The 24912-nt window shown below is 40.9% G+C and overlaps 1 protein-coding gene across 1 annotated transcript; it reads left to right on the top strand.

Annotated features, from left to right (window-relative positions):
* Positions 1 to 446: 446 nt before the first annotated feature.
* Positions 447 to 24129, top strand: cbln1 (cerebellin 1 precursor). The gene is made up of 3 exons (XM_073472695.1): positions 447 to 704; positions 2064 to 2183; positions 23932 to 24129. Exons 1-3 carry the CDS (start codon positions 447 to 449, stop codon positions 24127 to 24129), a joined length of 576 nt encoding a protein of 191 aa, XP_073328796.1.
* Positions 24130 to 24912: the final 783 nt, after the last annotated feature.

Here is a 24912-nt window from a genome sequence, read left to right as displayed (position 1 = left end):
AGAGAGCAGACGGAGCTCCCCCCCGCGCGCTATGAGTTCTGCTGCCTCGTCACTCGTCCAGGGCCCCTACGCACCACCGACTCCCGCTTATTGTGTTTCCAAGTGACAGAGACGCCGCTGAGAAGTGCGAAAAGAGGAAAAGAACAGGTGAAAAACTCGCGACTCGACCGGAGACACGGAGGTGACAAACTGGTTTCCGAACAAAAAGGAGAGGCGCCTAAAAATAACCCGCCTGGTTACCCCTCCAAAAGACTCCGCGAGGGACAAAGTGTCTGCTGCCGGCTAATTAAACCCCAAACACGGAGTGGCATCTAGTTGTAAAAGAAGCCTGCTCACGGTCCGTCGCGGGGACACTGGGAAACTCTTGCTACCTTACTTTCTGAGGGGAATAGACCCGCGGGTTGAGGCGTGAAGACGACCGAAGAAGTTCACCCTTCTGTTCCGGTATGTTGGCGTTTTGCCTGCTGAGTGCCGTGTGGCTCGCGGCGAGCCCGGCTCGCGCTCAGAACGACACGGAACCAATCGTCCTGGAGGGGAAGTGCCTCGTGGTGTGCGACTCCAACCCGACCTCGGACCCCACGGGCACGGCGCTCGGGATCTCGGTGCGCTCGGGCAGCGCCAAGGTGGCGTTCTCCGCAGTCCGGAACACCAACCACGAGCCCTCAGAGATGAGCAACCGGACCATGGTCATCTACTTCGACCGGGTAGGAGAAACAAAATATAATATCTCTTCTCTTGTAAAATAACAATAACAGGACAAAACAAAACAAAAAAATCAAAGACGCAAGTACGTTAAGTTTATAATTGTTTGTAGTGAGTCTCGTCAGTTTAAAAGCGTGTTTTATTTCGACGGAACACCACCTGATGAAGGAATGATGCAGATCAGCGCACATATGAAGTTTCAGACGGTGTGTGTGCTCGTGTGTTCCATGTGTGGCGTGCGTTTTGCCTGATAAAGCACTTGTCAAATAACCGGTGAAGGAGAGAGAACTGGAGAAGAATAAAATATCGCATAATTTACAGAAACAAAAAAGGTCTATTTTCTGCGCCATGGAGCATTAAAATGACTGTTTTATTCGGTGTTATTGTCTGCTTAAAAAACAAACTCCAAGCACTGCGGTAAAGGTTGAACTTGTTGTGAGCATGTTGTGTTAAAACTCGATAAAAGCATGTTAAATGAGGCTGTTGATATCGGCTCCAGCGGCTGGACGTGAGCGCAGCCGCATCTGGCGCACATCTGGCAATGGTCGCGTGGGCAGCAGAGAGCAGCTCCATTAAAGATAACTAAAAGTGGAGCGGAAATGAATCCGACTCGGCGACGATTCTTTTTATAGGTTATGCATTTTCCAAAGTGGTTGGGTAAGTATAACCTGGTAGGCAATCCTTGTGAATATTTCAACTTTTCCGAGCCGACAATACGGGATATGGGAGCTGACATCTCGCCAAATAATTTAGTAACGGCAGGTCGTGAGGGCGAGGTCCTACCCGCCTGCCGCTAAAGGTTAATTCTCCCTCAAACTGCCGTTCAATTACACGCCACAGTTCGCCTCCGTCCATAAAATCAGACATTTGGCTGCAGAAATGCATAATTGAGAAATTCATTTGAAAGATTGATTAAGTTCTCTTTTCGTTGCGCATAAAGTTTGGGAGTTCTGACAAGGGAGGAAAAAAAAAAAAGCCTGGATAAAAACAGAGATAATCCGCTACAGCAGTGAATCTGAATGTGTGGTCCGGGACCAGAGGAGGGGCCCCCTGGAGCTCTTTATCAGAAAAAAAAAGAAAAGTTCGATTTTAATACTAGGAAATGTGAAATAATGACAGGTGGGATAAATATGTTGATTCTGTCCCAGAAATTAGACTGAAATGAATAAATAAAAAGAATAAATGAAGATGCAGGCTCTACTTTTCTTTGTTGATGTTGTTTGTTTGTCAGGATGTCCTCACAATAAATGTTTCATACAAACACTGTGACTGACATAAAAAAGAAAATGCAATTTTATCAATGAATTTCTTCCTCCCTCCCTTCCCTCCTTTCCTTCCTTCCTTCCTTCCTTCCTTCGTAGGTTCTAGTAAACATTGGGAAGAATTTTGATGAGGAGAGAAGTAATTTCATCGCGCCGCGCAAAGGGATTTACAGTTTTAACTTCCACGTGGTGAAAGTCTACAACCGCCAAACTATACAGGTAACGTCTTTTCACATGTTTTTAAAGTGTGTGTGTGTGTGTGTGTGTGTGTGTGTGTGCTTTATCTATATGTATGTGTGTGTGTGTGTATGTGTACCCACCCACACTGTTCCCCCCCACCCTCATAAAAGTTGAATCTCAGCAGCACTGAAAGTCATTTTGTAGATGTTTGAGATGTCATTCCCGGGAGACGACGACGCGGAGGCGGGCGTTAACAGATGAAAGCCAGTCGCCCGCCACCCGCCGGCCCAATCATAATTAATCAATACATGCACAGAGGACAGAGCCAAATCAGGCGCGTGCAAGCCAGCAGGGGGACGGGGGTGCTTGTGGTGAGCGCGAGGAGGGGCCCCTCTCCAGCACCATGGACAGCGACACTCCCTTCTCTCCCTGCCTGCCTTCATGAGAGCAGGCAGCAGGCTGACTCAGGTTTTTGATTATTCAGGAGATTAAAACATGAAGTACATTTTTGAACAGAGCAAACAGAGACAGGCATTTTTATTTTCTCCCTCACACACACACACAAACACTCACGTGGGTTTAATGTAGAAATAACATGTTTTCCACTTATTTGTTTCTCGCACACCGCCTGCAGTATGCCCCATCACAGCTCTCCTTTCATCCTAACAACTGGCTCTCACCACGCCTCAGATGCAGTCTCCACATCCTTTTGATGTGTCAACTGATAGGAGGCACTTGAGCAGTCTTAAGCCCATTTTCTAGCATTTTACACGCACGTGACAGTGCTTTACAAGCCACACAGCGTTAATTACAATGTATCTCTTGCAAATTAAACTGTTGTGTAATTATGCTGTCGACTCCCCGGGGCTTTGGCATTATGTTTTGCTACTTATACTTTATTATTGGAGTCTTGAATTAATTAGTATGGCAGCAGCACTAACAACAATAACAACAACAAGGAGGGCGCGCGGGCGATGTGCGAGGGGGGAAAAGCTACGTCAAGCCAGGGCGCATAATCCCAGTCAGCTTTGTGTGACTGAACGCAAATATGCCGTGGATGGCAAACCTCACCCGTGGCTGTGAGGTAATTAAGTCCGTCAATGGTGATTATGCCTTTCACATCGCGTTTACACTGTTGTTTGTGCTGTTTCCTCTGTATAAAACAGGAGTATGGCTATGGGACGTCATTAGCGGTAAGACGGTAAAAGAGGGACTAAAAGGGAAAGCAGAGAAACTGTCATGTTGATGACTTCAACAACCAGACTCCAGAGTACATCACTTACAGGCAAAGTCTTGTTAGGTTAAACCCTCCAAGGCCCTCCACATTTTTAAATCATAACATTTCCAAATTTTAAAAACTTTAGGTTAGAAAAAGCCGAGTTCTGTCACGTTCCTGACACGAACACACATGCAGGTGTAGGTTGTCCTCTCTCCTCCGAGCGCGCAGCCTGTGCGCCGCTCACCTTCAACCTCTTCAAGTCATCCTCCCATCCATCCGGCACATCTGCTGTGTTGAAAACTCCCACTGTTTGATTGCCTTAGAGGCAGCTACTGTGGTGCATGCGAGAGATGAGAGACAGCGGGGAGAGGAGAGCGGTAGGGATGGAGGGGCTGGGAAGAGAGAGGAAATGTAAAACAGTAAGAGGGACATGGGAACAGGGAATGGAGGGAAGGATGTGAAAAGAAGAAAGTAAAGAGAAAAAATGGTTAACGGGAAAGGCAAATGGAGAGCTGAAAAGGTGGAGAAATACGTAAAAAAGAGGGCCAAGAAAAACACAGGACGGGTAGGAAGGAAGGAGATTGGAGGACATGATGAGTAATTATTGATCAGTGGATGCTGGGTAGATGTACAAAGGGAAGGATAAACAGTTTGTTCCATCGCTCATCAGTCCTCTCCAGTGCAGGGATCCGTCTATCTATCTGTGAGGTGTGAGAGAAGTGATGTGGGTGTCAAAAAGCCGCCACAAGCCTACCTCTTCTCTTCGCTTTCCAGCTAGCAATTAAACACAAGTATTGCAAATTAAATACAGTGTGTTCTGTGATCTGAAGAGGACTCCACCACACTAGCCAAAATACCACCCATCTGCTGTGTCTGTACTTCAACTAATGGTTAGCTTTCTTACAATATTTATGAAAATCACTTAAAATTTACACATCAGACACTTCCTGTTGTTACAGGGTTTCATTTCATTTGCAACCTTTTCCGACACGTCTCTATTTCCTTCATTTGGAAATTGAGACAGACGAATTTCATTTCTGTCCGTGAGCATCTTGTACCTACAGCTCGGAACAGAGAGCTTGCAGATCAGAAAGACCAACAAATGAGGTGTTGGTAGGATATTAGTGCTCAACAATGTGAGGTGCTCTCTGGATTGATGGGCCGGCTTTTAAAGCAGACATGTCTTTTTCCACAGTACTGTACTGTACTGTATGTTGGAACTAATTTGAGGGATAAGACAGGGGTTAATGTGCCGTCTGTTAAAGTGCTGCACAGCAAGTCAAACCAAATAAAAACATAAGCAAGCAGTCCTGTTATTACTAATCAGCCTTTCACTGTTAAGTGGGTGTTGGTATTATTTGAGAGTAGTGCAGTGGATCTGAATTTGAGAAAGATAATTGAAAGAGAAAAAAAAATCAGCCAGGAGATTTAAAGCATGGAGTGGACTATTATAATGCTGTTTATTGTCATTCAGCACGGTGAATAAGTGGTATTTTACAACGGTGTTTTGAGCATTCAGAAATGACATTTGTAAAGCCTCGGGTCACAGCTGCTCTGTCAGGGTGAAAGACACACGAGGAAGACATCTATAATGCCTCATGCTGTGTGCGTATTAAACCTTTCATTTTCCTGTTGAGAGTAGAAGACCTGGAGGCATTGCTTCAAGATGATGATAGCAGGCTACTCTGATAATAAAAGATTTTAGCTTCTATGTACTGCCCTTACGTCTGAACTCTGAGTAGCAGAATCCTTTCAGCCCTTTCATTGCCAGCCTATGTTTTTACATTGGTTTACAATGCACACATTTTTATTGTCTAAACTGGGTTACTCTGGTCGTCCCATGTTTTAATGAGATATTTCACTCCTGAGAAATAGCAATCTGAACAATCTGTTTCCAAATGCAACATAATTGGAGTTAATTGGAGTGCATGAAAATTTTTAGTAATACCAAAATGTTCCAATATATTTTCACTACAATTATACCATGCTGAAATCCAAATGTGTTTTGCATCAGCTTTGTTAAATGTCTTGACTCAGTGCACTACATATGCTCTGATTTAAATGTCCACTTTGTAAGACAGGTGATTATCCAGTCTTAATCCCACCTCATCAAATGCTGACGCTTCGGGTTGGTGGCTGGCCCCACCGACCAACCCAAAGAGTCAGTATTTGGTGCATTCAGAAACCTAAAGTGTCACTATTGTACCTTTATAAATCAATAGGCATTTAATTTCATATACATGAACATTTAGCAGTGGTAAAAACTGGAAATGAATCATTGTGGCCTTTCTAAGCAGATCTTAGAAAAGACAAATCAACATGTGGGTGGTAGGATATTCTGAACACGACGAGCGAGAGACCATAGTCATAGTCACTGGTTTCATTTCCATGAAAGACATCCACAATGACTGCTGGAGTCTTTATTAGCTACCTGAAGTGATTGGCTTGTCAGCAGGTGTCATTCCAAGGGCAGAATTATATGAAGTAAATATTACTAAATGGAGCACTGATGATTGTTTCACCGCATGCGAAACACATGAAGACTCGGCAATTAACGTAATTGACAAGGCAAGTGGATGCTTATTATAAAACATAAATAAAGTAGTATAAATACGTTTTCAGTGTATTTAATATAGTTATATTGTTTATATGATCTATAATGAATGTTGTGACTGTAAAGGCTGTTCCCTGATTTAAATGGATATGGTGCTGTCGCAGACTGCTTACACCGTATAAGCACAGCTTCATTAAAGTGTTGATGAATTCTGTTTTAAAAACACTTTTAAAAGATTGATAGGTGTATAGAACCACTGAGATCTGGCTCTCCCTCCTAGACATCCTCCTCAGATATCATCAAACAGTTTATTTAATATTGTCTGATTCCCTATGCAGCCTTCCACTACAGCCAACAGACTACTAAACACCGGCTAAACACAAAAATGGCCAGACGAAGACATACATTTATACACATATAATAATGTCAAAAAACAAACAAAACATCCGTATTTGTTAACAGAAGATTTGTAGTTTTGAGTTGTCATGTGTGATCATTGTGTCTTTACTATGAAACAGCTGTGTCAGATTGTTGCATGTCCACATATCTTTCGCTGCATCTACGCAGACACATCTGAGGTGTGCTAAGGCCTAGATAACACACCTGGGGGTCAAACTGAATTCATAGTACCATAGTTACAGTAAATACCTATTCTTGCAACACTGTATGTTGAGACTCACATCTCACCTGCACGACCTGCGGTGTATTTTTTACTGGCCAACATGGAAAGAAACAAATGTGACTCCAGTCTCCATGGGTCACTTTCACTGGTGGCCAGGATGGTGCTTCAAATCCTACTGAACTACTGAACTACCCGCTTAGCTTAGTGAGGCTTCATCAGGTGCAGCAGAGCAGGGGAGAATGAATGAAATTTGCCCCAAGACAATTAACATAACCAATACTAAATTGAATTACTACTACAAGTCACCTTATAGACGAATCCAGCAGCCTTTGTGTGTTCCGCCATTACTGCAGTGGCAGATCGGAGTGACTCAGGGTCTGATGCTGCCTGATGACAGTGACAGCAGCATGGGAAAGTTGGACTGACAATATGAGACAGTGGCCCCCAGTTACTGATGAACGTACCTCAGGTGGATTATGATCTTAATATTATATATTATTTACATATCACATAATAGCCAGAACAGGTACTGGAGGTCTAGAGAAAAGTGATGAAGGACTTTGTAATATAATAATGGTACTAGGGATGCATGATATGGTTTTTTTTCTTTTGATACTGATAATCAATAATTACCTGCTTCTAATGGCCTGTACAATAAGATAACCAATAATTTCACATTGCAAAAAGTTACTAACCTATAGTTTTTGCACACCTTAGGGCTAGAAAGGCTAAGATGTGGTGAGCAAAAATTGATAATTTAATATTCCATAGCTCTGATAAGATTGTTGTGTTAGAACTCACAGACTTATCTCTCCTCTCTGAACACTTGTGGAACTTGTATTGCAAATTGCAGAGGCGTTATCTTCCTCTTAAACTATGAACTCTCTGTCTACACGGTGCGGCTCTACTCAGGTGCAGCAGTTTGACTTCATGAGCTCGACAAAGGCGTGCGTCACTTCTGATGTAATCATTACAAATGTTGACGAAGGTTCTCAGTCATCCAGGTCATGGTCATTCAAGTGCTGTATCGTAGGCAACTGGACTTTTTTCAGTTTCTTGAAGAAGTTTCACCTCTCATCCAAGAGGCTTCTCTGGCTCTAACTAACTGGAGGGGAGTTGCAGGCCTTTAAACCCTGTGTGGGAGTGTCCTTACAGAGTCTTTTAGCAGATGCAGCCAGGATTGCACAGTTTTGTACATTGGGGAGACAAAACAACCTCTCCATAAACGAATGCCACAACACAGGAGGGCCAACTCCTCAGGTCAAGACTCTGCTGTCCACTTACATCTGATGGAGAAAAATCATTCCTTTGAGGACAAAAATGTAAACAACTTGAGAAGACAGATGGTTTGAAAGAGGAGTAAAATAATCCATCTACGTCAAACAGAGGAGGTGGTCTACGACATTACTTATCACCCACCTACAATGCTGTACTGAGTTCCCTCCCCAGAAAGCTTAACAACCAACCACACCTGGGCTCAGGTAGCCCTAACAACCCACATGAAGGCCGGTTTGACCAACGACCCACAAGTGGCCCTAACGACTCTAAAACTCAAAGCTCACATGTGTCCTTAACGACTCTGTAAGGACACTCTCACGCAGTTTAAAAGCCTGCAACTCCCCTCCAGTTAGTTAGAACTGAAGAAGCCTCTTGGATGAGAAGTGAGAAGTCCAGTTACCTACGATACAGCACTTAAAATCATTACAGACCAGTTACATTAGTAAAAAACAAAAAAAGGCTTCCAAGGTTACTTCATTAATTACCTGGCGATGACCAACAAAATGCCAACTACAGGTCACTCATAGAGGCTTAAAATCAATTAATGATAATTGTAGTAATAATCTTAATATTCTTGAGGGAACTCTATTTTTATATATTCTTTTTTTCTTTTTTCCAAAGTTGAAGTTTACCACTGTTGGAGCAGCTGAGACGTGCATGGGATTTTCGAGATCTTTTAGATATCATTGTAAAAAGTAGCATTGCATAGAAAATAAATCTAGAAGTAGAAAATTGTAGGGAGCCACATAGCATTACCAGCAACATGTATACTTCTGGTACTTCCCTGGATTTGTATATAAGAATAAGGTTGAGGGCTGAAGATTACCTTGTAGTGCAGGGGTGTGTGGCATACCAAGAAAAAAATGATTTTGTTGGAAGGGGGTGAAATGTAATAAAGTCATAGTCCATATAATTAACTAACTCTAAAAAGTGTTATGTTGCTCTTAAACACTGTTGATCAGGAAATCCTCTAAGTAATTCTCACTCTCCCAAGTAATTTTTTATATATTCTGCAAATCAACTTCTTATCTATCTCTTCTATAGTGTGTGTTTTCTAGTCTTTAAGTATGATCTATGACCACCTCTGTAATACTTATATGGTGTTTAAGACCAGCAGCATCTCACAAATAGTGCAGTGACAATGAAAGAAACATTACAGTTTTTCTCAGTCGCTTTGGTGCTTTTCTCACATCACTATTAACATTTGCACAGCAGTTAGTGCATTTCTCAAAACAATTAGTGCAAACTGCAAAACCTAGTGGATAACCTGCAAAAGCACGTCACTTGCTCAAAATGGATAGTCCATTCTTCAAAAGCAAGTATTCATGTCAATGAAACTGCCAGTGTCATCAAAATGAGAAGTCTTGACACCATCGTTTATGAACAAGATAGTCAAATGGCTTTGTCATGTTTTCATTATGACGGTTTATTCTCTCAGTGTTTTCCAATGCAAAAAAAAGGGCCAGAACTCGGTGACACTACCTGAAAATGCTCAAGACAGCACTATACACTACTTGTACAGCCATTTGAAAACTACAGTAAAGTTACACATTGCTGTAGTTAGGGGAGTAAGTGAGTACAAGACACTGAATACGTACGTTTCACATTTTTACTGTATATGCTCTTTGCAATTCTACAGCATTGTGCAAAAGAAAAATACACTACAGTCACTTATTTAGAACAAACATAAGAAACACCCTTTTGGTAGAGCTGTGCACAAATGTGAACAATATAACAGTACATATTATAACTGAACATAGGTAAATCATTCTGGCACATCCAGATGTTCTGTCTGTCTGGCCACATATTTTCATCTACATCACAACGGATATCATCCCTTGCAATGCAGCGAGGAAAGTATCTCCTGGAGTGGCGAATCCACCCTCTGCATGACTCTGCTGCGATGTCATCACATGCTGCATCCATGGCTGCTAGCAGGGCCATTTGCGCATGTAGTCGCCGGTCATAAACCTTCCACCTCCAGGCAGAGAAAAACTCCTCTATCGGATTAAGGAATGGGGAGTAGGGAGGGAGATATTCGACCAGCATCCTCAACCCTCTTCCACGATGCTGACCTTCCATTTCTGTGTCACAGAATTGTAGAAATGGTACACACTATGTCCTGCTCGATTCATATATGCTTGCCAAGTGAGGGTTCATGGGATTCATCCCTGAGTGACTGTGAACAAGTGGCTTGTCATTGGTTACAACTAATACTTCACACACCTCCTTGTGAGTGAAAGCTGAAGTTCACCTGAGAGAAATTGTTCAATTTAGGAGACATTTCCAGGAAAAAATGATAAAGAAAGGTATAAAATTTGCTTGACAGAATTTGATAACTAGTTCAACAATTTTGTATGTAATGACTCAATCAATGAAATGAAGACTATTAGTTTTATTGGGAACGACTATTCAGCATCCATAAGTAAGTTCATTTTGACTGACATGACATAAGCAAATGATAATGTTATAAAACAGCAGAGAATTGTATGAAAGCAACTGATACATGTCCAAAAGCATTTGCAATTTGTTCAGAGGAAGGAGAAATTGCTACTATGATGTGCACAAATGACTAAATGTTGTGGAGGTTGAACTAATAGTTATGAGAATTTTTATTCTGATCTAAGAAAAGCACCAAAGCAACTGAGAAAAACTGTAATATGTGTCACTACACTCCCAGCGTGCCACAGCTGTGTGTTTGAGGGTAGTAAGGGGCCATCGGTGCAGTGATGTGTTGCACATGAAGAGGTGTGAAAGAAATGAGCAGCATGAAATATGCTATGACAAAGAAAAAATAGAAATACAGTAGTCTCTCGCTGCTGGCTTAAACAGTGTTCATCTTGTACAGTGGAGACGCGGGGAAATGAGAGGCGAGTCAAAGAAACATAAATAAACACCTTATCTGTTCTCTTCGATGGAGAAAACAGGAGGAAAAAATGGGATAATGGAGCTGGTTTGTCTTCAACTGGCCAGAGAGACAGTATATTCTGAGAGCTGTCAGACACACACACACACACACACACACACACACACACACACACACACACACACACACAGACTATGTATTTTAGTTGCTTGTTTGTGAGTTTGTTGCAAAGGCTGGTGTAAAAGTTCTGCTGTGCTGGGGTAGAGTCATATTTAAACATGTTACCACCACTTTGGTCTAGACTGATGTGTCTCAACAACTACTGTAATGACTGAGATTTGTACAGACATTCATGGTTCCAGATGATGAATCTTACTGAATTTAAAAATCCCCTGACTTTTACACCATGAAGTTGATATGCGTTTCAAGTAAAATGTTATCTTTGTCATTTTTGTCTTCTTTTCTTTCAGCATCAAAATTTGATAAAAAAATGAATTTGTCCAATATTGTCTATGACATTCTCATCAGCCTCAAATGTACTTTGTGTTTTACAATAATGAGTTGAAAAAAGGATCAGTTCAATGCAAAATTAAAATGGTCAGCAAGGTAAAAAATTACACCTGAAACATTTGATATTTCAGTTATATGAATGTAAGAAGTGCCATTGTACCTGAATAAGAAACAGCACATAACTGAAACACCCACAGTTCACTGATAACAGAGATGAAGTCTCCCATCTTCTCTTTTGACATTTAAGTCATTGACACACACACACACACACACACACACACAACACACGCGCACACAACCACACACACACACACACACACACACACACACACACACACACACACACACAATAACACAATGAGTCTGAAAGCCAGATGCTTGGTTTTATTATTATCCAATCAACCTGTGCTCCATCTCCTTCAGTTTGGCACAACATTATAGAACTTGCATGTGTGAAAGAGAGGAGGTGTGAGAGAAAGAAATCTTTGACTATTCATTGTTATTTAAAATGAACAAGATTATGGCAAAGACCCAACAAAAGAAAATCATCAGGACTGCAGACATAGTCCAAAAAGAGAAAATCACATTTGTTGCCAACTGCTCTTTAGGCTTTAATTTGATCACTTAGAATTTGCTTTGGATTCTTAGATCAATAATGACTGAAAATGTGAATATTTTATTGTTTCTTAAAGTCTAGGGAAACCTTATTTGAGTCTTGTTTTTTTTGTCATGAAAGCATTAAATGAGGTGCATTCATTGCAGGGCTGACCCAAATGCCTCCAAGTGTCTACTTTTGCCATGGTAACAGATGTCCAAATCTGTGTTTGAATGCTTTGGTTTTTATTTTGAAGAGGAAGGAGATGTCTCATCTGCTGCACTGAAAAAGAGGCTAGATGCCAATAGATAGGAAGAAATGGCACTCCTCTATGGCATTTAATTAGTCTCAAAACCTGCACACATAAAAACGAGGTGCATGCACTTGATAAGTGCACACAGAACAGTATCGCACAAATGCGTTACCACGAGTATAGGGCTGTGACAAGAGTGAGCTTGACCCTCCCTATGTGCGTGCAACACCTGAACGCTCTTCTGTCAACTTGACTTTTGAGACTTTGAAGGCAGTTATGGAAAACAGACAGTGACTGAGGCATCCCCTCCTGTTCTACTGCCTAACTGCGGCAACATCTCTAAACTATTGGCTGGTTGGTAAGAAAGAGCTGGAACATCTGCCCAACATCTGCTCTTTTCTGGAGAGCTCTTGTCTACCAGCGATATCTCAAGGAAAAGTTGTTGTTTTTTTTTATCCCATGTTCAGTAGCACTTCTATCAGATTGTCTCTTCAGTTCTGATTGGCCTTCATTTATTAAGAAGTACTGATCTGAACCTAGTTGCTTGGTTGTCAGTTCAGAGAACTACATGTTGTTTGGACTTCGGCTTCTGGTTCTCCACATCCTGTCTGGTAAAAGTGTGCCCAAGAAAATATTCAGTGGATTTGGGGATCTAGGGAACTTAGGCTTAAGTGATTAAGCCCGCCTACTTATAGAAATGAAGGTCAAATGCTCCTGTGAACGGTGCCTGTCTACATAATTCCCAGCTCTTGTTCATTCAAATAGAATAGGGCAATATACTATTTGCCTAAATGGTTACAGTGGTTGGTAGTTGTTGTTCTCTAGAGGCAATTTTGTGTAGACAGTACACAACATCAGTGGCTGGTCTGACAAAAGTCTACTCAACTAAAAAAGCAAGGTATTAATATTGAAAAAAAAATGCTGTCAACTGCCAAAATAAAAGCATCGAAGGCTAAATTTAGCAAGTGGTGCACAAGTGGTTCATGTATGTAAAAACACATTTGTCAGGTTGAGTGCCTGGTTGATGAAGCCCACCTATGCATTCAGGCAATGGTGCAGAATGCAGAGAGTGGTTTGTGAATTGCAGCTGCAGTTCAGCCACAGGAGGAAGTTTTCTCAGTATTATGGTATTACTTGACTTTTGGTCTCAGATGGCAGTTTTTCATAAGTTATAAAGAAGTGATGAAACAAAGACAATATTTCCCTCAGCACTATTTCACAATTCTTTATTTGTTTTGTGTTATTTTTTGTTGAAAGAGAGTGATATAAAGCATTTGTCTTTATATTTTAGCTCATCATAAGCTTTGTTTCTCTGAGCATCACATAATTAGTCCCTCTTGGTTTTTCGGTGTGATCGATGAAAATGCTATTAAAAATCATAGAACCATCTGCGCTTATCGATGTTCTCAACTGACTTATCTGAATAATTTTTCTCTTTTGGTGTGGTTTGACATCTGGTAACTGAATTAGAGTTGCCTGTTTTGCTTTTCACTAAAGAAGAAATATGGAAGGTGAAGGCTCTGCTCAGGGCTGTCCTCACATTAATGATGTTGTTCCCTGAGGCAATATCGATGCTTAGCAAATTATCTGACGTTTGTAAGATCTGTTTCTGTGTCCTGGTCTATAATGTGACTGGTTCAACTTCTGACCTGCATCATTTTTGCTTGTTTTTTTTTTTTAATTAGTCACAAACTGCTTTCCTTGAAACTCTTCATAATCACTACAGTTTATACAACACATCTCCTGCACAGTAACATCCCGTGCTGTGTTTGCACAGGAACAAAGCAAATATCTAAACTTTGTGCTACAGATGCAGTTTCTGCATAGCCATTTACACAGAGAACAAGTGATTTATATAAGATGCTGTTCCTTATTAAATTAGATTGCTAACAATCCTTCTAGCTGAGAGAACATTTGTATACACACTCAGACAATAAATCACTAATGACCAGTAGAAGTGAGGAATAGGCCATGAGAACTGCAAATTCACACTGGATTCATTTTTTACAAAAAGAAAGAAAATTCCAATTTGATTGCTGATGGAGTTTTTCTTGGTAGACCTTTTCTACCGCAGATACTTTGACTTCACATCGCAGGAAGAAAACAGGTGTTACTAATAAAATGTACAAAGACTTTGTTTTATTCAAATGTCCCAGTAAGCCATGACAGTGTGACAGTGATTCAGCATGTACAATACCAGGACCCTGAAACTGAAGCAGCTAAACAGAATTCAGCCATCAATAATTTTAGTATCCACTTCTGTACTTGTCCTTCTGTGACATGTCAAAATGTCTTCAGTGATAAAGGCCTGTACAGATACCAATGTATAGCTTGAATCATCTGACTAGATCTGACTAAATGGAAAGCACACCAGTACTGACTTTATACAATGACTGACTTTATACTGCACATTTACAGCACAATTAAGTTTTCTTCCACACACATCACCAACTGGCTTCAGTGAACTATATCTATGTTAAACAGCAGATAATCTGGACACAAAGTAAGGCTCAAGGCACAAAGGGGTTGTATTTAGACTCTTAGTCATGGGTGTGTTTTGGCCGTGACATGAAATTCACCAGAGTTAAATCTCCCATTCCTTTTTAGAGCTAGGTACGCCAGGACCTGGCACATTGCTATTTGAACAGCAGCACTTGTCTGTGCGCAGGTGGGCACAAGCACATTTGCTACTTACACAACGTGGGCACTGGCATGAAAATGACAACTGTGCCAGTTAGAAACTGGCAATGACACTTGCACTGCACCGCACACAGCTTTGCACCAGCGGTAAGATGAGGCCCCACGACCATGCATCCAGTGCAAACCACAGATATGTTGAAATTTAACATTTCTATAGGGTTTCATTTTCAGTTCAGTCTTATGTTGTGACCATGCTGTGTTCAGGATCTGGTTAGGTTTAGGCACATAAAACACTTCATCAGGGTTAGGAATGCATCATGTTGTGGCTTAAAATCAAAACATGGATGGAGATGTCCCATGGTCTAGTTAAGACCCCCACCGTTTCACCCTGACTTCTCATTAAAAATATTTTTTTGTCACCACAAAAATGCCAGGAAATTGTCCCAAGCCCTCCTTAAAAGTATCCTGTGGTTTCGCACTTGCAAATGTTGAAATACAGTCTTGAACTATGGTCACTGGCTTGGCAGCCTTTTCGCCTAGCTGTAATGCCACCACCGTGCCCTCCACCTCCCAATATGAGAATCAGGTCATTAACATAGAATGTGAATGTGATATGACACATACAAATGTGAACTTATCAGTCCATTGCAAAAATAACTGCCAACATTTCATTCTGGCGACTTGGCTGAAGGTTCTGGTGTGAAACCTCTCCCACCAATGCGAAAAGTGAGTAATTTCTTTTGTGCCTGTCCAGTTTTTCAAAGTGAATTATAAAAATCCATTTATAATTTTCTGAGATTTCCTGTAATAGACAAAAAATGAGATGTACTGAGGTGATAAATAAAGATTAACACCTGTCACACTCAGCAAAGAGGCTGTAGCGATCACTGCAGCACTGATTGAGGATAAGTAAACTAGAAGACTGACTGTCCTTTGTTTGCAATAGCACTCTAAATGGGATTGTAAAATATAGTTGTTAAAGGGTAACTGAATCAGTTGTATGGCCATTGCTTCATTGCTTTTCACCAGACACTGCACACAAACATCTTTTTCATATATTTAGAATATACAATATGTTCACCTCCTCTCCCATTTATGTACAGATTTTGCCCAAAATGGAGAAACTGCTTAATAGTAATGGTTACAAAACACAGCCATGGTCCACAGAGAGCTGCAGGGTGGTATTTGCATTTCTGGATTGTACTTGTAGATCGCGCCACAATATCTGAGCATATCTGTGTAAAGGGTGCATAAGCAGAGCAAAGAAAACTGAGAATCAAAACCACCAAATAAACAAACAGAGTTGACCTACATAAAGTCTCCTGGCCAGCACAGATGTTCCAGATTCTAATAATGAGCAGCAGCATTATCCCAAAATGCAAAGCACGTTACGAGACACTAATTTCCACATCGAAACCAGTGGCAGCAGGTGAAGTTGTGGTGGTTGTGAGTAATTAGGATTTGTAGCCAGCATCATCAGATTTAGATGTATACATTACATACATTAGAAAAGTAGCACTAATTAATTAATTTAATCCCTTAGGCTTATAGCTTTATTGATCACCATTTGCCAGAAGTCCTACCACTTAATAGCAATGTTTCAACAGCCATTTACATTATTGAACTACGTTGTTTTATGATTTCTGATTACTTTTTTCATGTAAATATTAAATCAAATATTTAATGGCAATGTCAAGCTTAATTACAAAATCGAACATTAAAAACCTTTTATTTATTGATTGTAAATGACCTCTGGCAGCCCACTTGCAGTACCTTCACCGACCACCAGGGGGCCCCTTTAACATTTAAGGTGCTATATGTACAATTTGTAGTTGAAACTATTAAAAAAAGAATCAAAATGATCATCAAAAAGTGATGAATTAACTGTTTTGATTTTAATGTTAAAGACATCTATGTATTGTGGTTAGCATGCTAACCAGCTAGCCCCTAGTCACTTTTTACCTCAAGACATGTAATAGTAAACAACACCAACACTCCCCCGTTGCTCCAAGCTCCCAGTCCGGGTCAGCTAATAGGAGCGCTAGCTACACAGCTAGCTTAGCTAATAAGCTAATGGCAGCTACAGTTAACAGCATTTAATGGTTGCTTTGGTGATATGCTGCCCCCTATTTGTTTGGAATATGAATTTGACAGGTGGCCATTTTTTACTTGTTGCACCTTTAAGGAGGTAGTTTGCCTGTACCTTTATTGTGAAACATCAAAAAGAAGTAGTGGCAGTGCTAGTGAGGTTAGTATGACACGTAAGTACCCTGACTTACATCAGCTGACGCCAGTCTTTTTTCCCAGGAACACTTCTTTCCTAATAGAGGTTTGCTTTTTGCTGTGTACCCATCTTCTGAATGACCCTTCAGTAACTTTGCTACAAACTCGAGAAAACTTTCAATAGAAGAAACTTGTCCATTTTATAGACAGAGGGTGTCACAGGCCCAGACAAACGTGCTATTATGAATGTATCCATCACCACGTCTATCTACATCAGTCTGTAAGAGAGAGATGGTGGAGGAAAAAAAAGAGAAAGGGAAAGAGAGGCTTAAGAGGTTCAAGTAAGGAAAGCAAAGGAAAATATAGGGATGAAAGAAAAGGAAGGAAATGAAAAAAGAAAAAAAGGGGAAAAAGAAAATAAGATGTAGAGAAAGAGAGGCAAAGAAAAGGAAAAGAAAACTAGGATGAAGACAGAGAGGAGTATCATTGTCATGTCAAGACAGTCGACTGGACAGGAATTGATGATGCAATAACAGGATGTCATCATGTCGTTGGCATTAAGTGCTGCACTGAGACGTCAGCCAACTTCTATTTACATATCGAACCTTCTCCACTCCATTTCAGCCCTTTCCCTCTTTTTATGTGTCCTCTCTTTGCCTCCTCTCTCTCTCTGTCCGTTAGTCTGCCCGTCTCTCTGTTACTCAGCCACTTAATTGGTGCTTATGCATTAATGAATGCAGATCGATCGAGGCCTGACACAATGTGCAGCCCTATTATCATGCTTTTATATTTATGGGTGGTAATTGTAAGGGTGTAGTTGACAGTGTGTGTGTGTGTGTGTGTGTGTGTGTGTGTGTGTGTGTGTGTGTGTGTGTGTGTGTGCGTGTGTCTGTGTGTGTCTGTGTGTGTGTGTCTGTGTGTGAGAGAGAGACAGAGATTGGGGGAGGGAGTGGCAGATAGCTGCATACAGGGAGAACCAACACATGTACTTTATTCTTCACAGGTGTGTGTGTGCGTGTGTGTGTGTGTGTGTGTGTGTGTGTGACAAAAGTCTCATCCTTCTAAAGCCACTGTCACAGCTTTATTAGAGCTATACATCACTGGCACACACAACACACACTGACCCAGTGTGGCTGTGTGTGTGTGCATGTGTGTGTGTGTTAGAGAGAGAGGGAGAAATGAAGAGATTTGAGACCCTTTCAGACTTGCACTGTTTATAAACGCTCTGTCAAGTTGACATTTTGACGTCACGTAAAAAATAATGTCATTTTTCCTGAACAGCGGAAGTGACGGAATTCCATAACTAGCAGAAGTGCTGCTGTCAACCACATAAACATACACACATAGGTACTTATACATATACATAAACATACACACACACACACACACACACACACACACACACACACACTCACACACAACCAAACATAATCATATTATGTATGTAGAATTTCAGCTAGTTATGGGAAAGTGGTACAACTGTCCCCGGTCTCTCCTATGTTATGTTCCACAAAGAGGCAGTGCAGTGCAGGGCAGTGGAGCGGAGCGGAGCCCACCTGCATCAGCCTTTCTGGATGATCCTTCGCTGCTGAAAGTGGCCGTTTTCTGATGGTAGACAATGATAGTTGCCAAGCACCATGACCCAAAATCAGTGTGTTCCACATGACGCCTGTGGCTGAAATGGGTAAAAATTATCAATTTTTTTTGCCTTTTGTGTAATTTATTAAATGAAAAAAACATGATTTAAATTAAATAAAAATACTGACAGTTTTAGGAAAAGTCAGATACCAGCAGCAAGTATGGTATCTAATCAGGAGACACAAAGTTATAAATCCTGCGTTTTGATCACAGTAAAGCATCAGATTTGACTCTAAATTAGGGGTGCCCAAAATCCAAACTTAATGGTGGGCCAAGGGCCAAAAGCAAACGCTGATCATATTGTATTGTATTGTTATGATGCAAAAATTGGAACTTGGATCCGAAATGCCCTTAATTGACTGTGTTCCTACACAAAGTGTCACTCTTCCCGCCATGCACAGATTATGAAAAATAATTAATAATTATGGATTCTATATATTTAAAGAGCAATTTTAACTCATAAAAAATGGCATAAACAACAGTGGTTTATATTATGGTTTTAAAAAACATTATTTAACATTTTATTTCACTGGAAACACCTAGCAGGCCAAATCAAACCTTATGGAGGACCAAATTTGGTCCACGGGCCCTACTTTGGCTGCCCTGCCCTAAAGAATGACTTGTACGCTGCTATACTTTTGTGAAAAAATGAGAAAAAGTGCTCTGCCTACTCCATGCACCAAACTTAACAGTGCAGCTTGATGGAATCATAGAGTAAATAATCCTTTGTCTTTCAGATAATACAGTCCTGACTTGCTTCCTACATGCCAAAAGCCAAAAATCACTCCAACAGCCCATCTAACAGTCCCATCTTGTTTTAACAGAGTCAGTGTGGCACTCCTCTGCAACAGAGACTTTTGTGCTGAAGCCAAGAAGCTGCAACTGACAGAGGAGCGCAGCGATGTTACAGATTCCAGGTCTGACAGGTGCTTAAATAAGCAAGACAACAATGGAACCTGTTTAAATAATTGAGTGAAAGAAAGAGAGTTCATGAGTGTGAAGAAAAAAAAAAAACGTGGATTGGGGGAAGGTGTGGTGGGGGCTTTGTAAGTACGAGTTCCACATGAGTGACTTAGCTGAACGGTCGGGTAGGTGAGAGGCTGGATTTTGTCTGCGTTGTTTGTGTGTGCGTGTGTGTGTATCTGAGGGTAACAGAGTGATGTAGTGATGCTGGCTTTTCTTTGTCTGCTGTGTCTGTCTCTGTTTGAAAGCATTACATGCACACTGGACAGGAACCAAACCCCCTCCCCACAGCCCAGTCTCCCTCCTCTGTCTGCGTTTCCCTCCCTTGGTTAACCCCCCCTCCTCTCCTCTTTCGTTGACTCTCTTTTTTATCTACTTACACATTTCCATCTATGCTAGTGTCTCTCAGTGTCACCTGTCTCTTCCCTCTTCATTTTATCTCTATTTTCTCCATATCTGGAGGCTAAGATGAAGCTTTTGCTTTCCCCCCGTCTACATATACTTTTTAGCCAAAGTGTCCATCATGTGTAATTGAGGAATATTGGGCTCAGCTTGACATTTTGGGTGGGGGAGAAAGTACATGATATTTTTAGACTGGCCTTCTTTAAGTCTTTCTGCTTGATTTGTTGCAAGAAAGAGGCGAATGTCACTTATTTTACATTTATGTCTGAGTCTGCTTTTTACGTAATAGTTACTTTAAAGGGGGCTATGCAGTATTAAAACTCAACATTTTAATATATACAATATAAATGAGGTGATAATACAAAGCTATGTTTATTTTTTTCCATAAGTGAATGAACAAGCTGTTCTCAGAGGAAAATAAGATCCCCAGAACACTGTTTGAAGCTAGAAAGGTGGCAGGGTCATTTAAGGTCAGTTTGTTTATTCAGTTTATTCAGTCATGAAAAAGAAGAGATTTTTTATTATTTGGTTTGTTTAGGCATAACAAAATCAGTCAATGAAGATCTTTCTCTTCTGATTAAAATTCTACATAGTGCACCTTTAACAGCTATAATTTAGCAGTTATCAAACATAACTTCATATTTGAAAGAAATTAGATTGAGAATCATTTGAAAGGATTTTTCTCCCAAAACACATCATCTCCCTCACTGAGGGAAGAGTCTCATTAACAGTGTAATGTTTGTAATTAATCAAGGTGGATCCTAACGAAGTAGTGTTTTTACTGTTAGAAGCCTTCATTAATTACTGCAGTTACATTAAAACTGGTGCACTTCGCTGTTGTGGTATTGCTGGTCTGAGTGTTATCATTATTGTTTTGTCCTGGGAAATTATTGTTCTACGCAAAAACCTTAATATTGTGCATTATATATATGTCAGCAGGGGATAAACCACAAATGTACTGAAATTTACACAGCAACTGCTTCATTAATTAGACTTTCCACAAAATATTCCTTCAGTTTCGTTCCTTAAATGTACTTTAAAGCTGCTGCAAGTACAGTGTGAAACTTGTTGCCCTGAGTGACCTCTCCTTGTCCAGGAACAGTGATTTATGTCACTGTTGCGTGGTCTAGACTTCAGAGAGAACAGCACATGGATCAGAAGAGGGAGTAAGAAACTGTCAAATGGAAAAGTTTGAAGTTGAATAAACATGGACGAGGAGGAGAGTTATTTTCCCCACTGTGCAAGATGTGTTCAGCAGGAGTGGAGTTCAGGTCAGACAGCCCAAACAAAGATCTCTCATCTCATACAGAGCGACGCCTCCTCTGCCTCATCTTAGCCTCAAATGGCTACTGTACATACCCCACATGTACATAAATATGTGCGTATGCATATATACTGAGAAAATACAGAAATCCCTCTTTTATTAAATTTGTTTGGATATAACCAACTTCATTTTCAACATTTTGAAATTTAAGTTTGTCCATGACCTGTGCTGTGTTTCCATCCAAATAATAATAAAAAAAACTTTAAGTATAGTCTGAGTGTTTTCATCAAATTCACAGGCTGGTTGTTCAGAGCAACACACACTCACACACATTCACACACATACAGTCTGAGTCACTATGTTCAGTTTGCTATTAGGAGGAGTGCCTGGCCAGGAGAGCTCTTGACTCTGACAGGCTCTCCATCTGCTGCACACACACACACACACACACACACACACACACACACACACACACACGTAACGCACACATCCTCTTTTGCTCTCCTGACCATTAGGTAGAATGAGATGGATAAGTGTATAATTATGGGATGTTGATGACTGTGTTCCATAAGTAAGCATCAGTTTTATAATTATTTACTTCCAGGGTGTACAGAGGTATTTTTACGTGTATATAGAGCTCAGGTGGGATTTCTGTCAGAACATGAGCCGTAAAACTCCTGTCTGCTGTGTAAATAATGAAAAGAAACAAATTGCAATCACACATGGGTACAATGTGTGAAAGCACTGTCGCTATATACTTTTAAATCACAGTTTGTTGTTGTCGTTTATAAAATGGTAAAGACACAGTACAATGCTGAGAAAGAAGCACTAGGTTGTGAAGCATATCCTTTGAGTAACATTTTTATGCTGGAAATGCAAAAATATTTTGTTTTGTTTAATTTGGAAGACTATTTAAATACAATAGATATTTTTACTTCAACATGTATGGTGTCTACAGTGTTTCCAACAGAATGGCTGTGCACCTGTGGTGGATTCCACTAAGCTGTGTTGTTAAATTTAGTAGTAATTAAGAGTAGAGCAGAACAGGTCTTTACTTTTGACATTGTACCAAACTCATAGCTGCTTTACAAAGATCACTATGATCAGAACGCAGTGTTTATAACTCTGTGTCTCGCTCCGGTCTTGCTGGCAACATGACAGCTTTTATACATACCTAAGCAATGTAAAAAATTTCCATAGTGACATTCAAGAAAAAACATGGTGTCAAAATGTTTAGGGGGCAACAGTGCAAGTCTGAAAGTCGTTCTCTTGGATGGAAAAACAATATGAAATGCTAACACAGGTCGCCAAATAAACCTGGGCGGCTGGCTCATGTAAAGTCTATGTGTGGGAAACACTGGTATGTGCACAACCGTCTGATGGGATTTGGGACACAGTTGAATATTCAAGCTGCCTTAGTGTGTTGTTTGCCAGACATTTTTGTCAGATCAGTAATCTCACATAAATAGCTTGTGCTTTTTGCTGCCATTATAGATTTTTATACTCTTTAAGATTTTATTGCATTTGATAATAAAGCTTCCATTTCTAAAGCCAGCTGACATAACTGTCTCTCAGATGGTTTGTATATTTTCCCCTTCCTGATGCGGACCCAAATAGCAAAATTGTTGTGGCCCAGATCTGGCCCACACCTGATACATTCATCTGGCCCACATCCCGCGTGGAATGATGGCACTTGGGCGGTCCGCTATAGCATGGCCAGATGCCAGCTAAGAGTTAACCAAATAAACTATAGCCGGTCCAAATCTGGGCAACAGCTCATTCTATTCTGGTGGGCTGGATCTGGAGTTGGTCCAGTTTTGGTTTATTTGGTCCACTCTTGACTGACATTTGGCCAGGAGCGGACCGCCCAAGTGCCATAGGCCCACGCAGTATGTGTGCCGGATGAGGATGTCTGGTAAATTTTGTTATGTGTGTAACAGTCATCATGTAGTAGTCATGGTCTTGTAATGTACAACTAGCCTTAAAAATGTAGCTGAACACAAACCCTGTGTTGTCTCTCTTTCCTTAAGAGGGTACAGTGAATTTGCTCACAGGAAGGCTGTAATCTCACAGGTCTTATAAGGTGTGATCTGGCATAAACAGACATTTCTCCAAAATTCATTTCAGTTTGTTTTAGCGCTGCATTGGTGCCAGGGGTGGCATAAAAACCTTTCTCAGTGAAGCATACCGGGGAAACAAATCCAGGCAGCGCTTGTATTTTTGCTGTTGCTCAAAAGAGAAGTGATGAAAGCCGTTGTCTGGTGTGTACGTTGGCTGGCCTGGAAAGGGAGAGGATGCATCACTGACAGCTACTTCGCTTTGTAAGAAGAGGATGTTATTCCCCCATTGAAACATTTGTTGAGTCAGACACAGTGTGGGTTCTTTGTGTCTTTGTGTGTTTGGATGTCTGCCCAAGTCATTGTAAAATCTTTGCCATGTGGTAAATGAAAAAAAAGAGGTACACATGATATCTATTGATAATGTGCTGACTGCACAGCACAAAGTTGCTCCATGCATATATAATATTGTGTCGTTATCATAACCACATGCATTTCTGCATGTTTCTTAGTGAAATGACGCAAGGATTTTTTTAAATCTTGCAGCTCAACTTGGAAATCTAAAAATATAACTCCACATGAAAGCATCATCCTGAAATGTCCCTACATTTCCCTGATTGTGTGGGAGAGTGTCTGTCAGCTTTTTTTTCTCCTTTGTCTCTTTTATATCTGTAAACTGTCTGTTCTCTACTGCCTTATCCAGGTGAGCCTGATGCACAACGGCTGGCCGGTGATTTCAGCGTTTGCTGGTGACCAGGATGTGACGCGTGAGGCGGCCAGTAATGGTGTTCTGATCCAGATGGAAAAGGGAGACCGGGCCTACCTCAAACTGGAGAGAGGAAACCTAATGGGGGGATGGAAATACTCCACCTTCTCCGGCTTCCTGGTGTTCCCCATGTAGAGGAAGAAGGAGAGGAAGAGGAGGAGGAGGAGCAGGGGTGGAAACGAAGGAGGAGGAGCTGGTGGCGGACGGAGAGCCTGACGACGATGGGGAAAAAGGATGATGGAGGAAGAAGAGGGGCATGGGAAAGAGATTTGACATGAATAAGATGGAGATGGAAAAGAAGAAAAAGAAAAAGGAAGGAACGTGACAACAGACTCTGTTTGGGACGCTGCAGAGGGAGGAGGGATGAGGAAGGATGAGAGGTGTTAGAGAGATGTAAGAGAATGACACAGAACGATTAAACAAGGGTAAAATGAGAGGAAAATAATGACGCCAGTACATTAAAGTGTATGGCCAGCTTCTTCACTTCCCTTCCTCCTTTCATCCATCCTTTCATCCATCCTCTCCTCCCTTTGTTTTCTCTGTGGCTTGACTGCAGCTTTGGACAGCCAAAACTTTTTTTATTCTCTGCTGAAAGACGCAATTGATCATTTATATGTTCCAGAGTGTTCTAAAGCCCTGAGTGTAACCTCCCCTCCCCTCCTCCACAATCATTCATTCAGTCATTAATTCATTGTCCTCTATCAACATACGCTTTGAAGAATGTTTCTTGAAGAACTGCTCCCCACATCTCCCATTTACTGTGGCCATATTTGTAGTTTTTCTTCTTTTCTTTTTTTTTAAATGCTTGACATAAATTGCACTGATTTTGGATCAGCCTCTACCCCAAAGCCAAACTACAATTTTTATAGGGGAAACGCTAAACTCTGATCACAAAATCAGGAGCCTGAGACACATTTA

The sequence above is a fragment of the Pagrus major genome, chromosome 8 (assembly GCF_040436345.1).
Source record: "Pagrus major chromosome 8, Pma_NU_1.0".
In the NCBI taxonomy this organism is placed as follows: Eukaryota; Metazoa; Chordata; class Actinopteri; order Spariformes; family Sparidae; genus Pagrus; species Pagrus major.
Note: the sequence above shows the minus strand (reverse complement) of the source record. Positions and strands in the feature narration are given on the sequence as shown.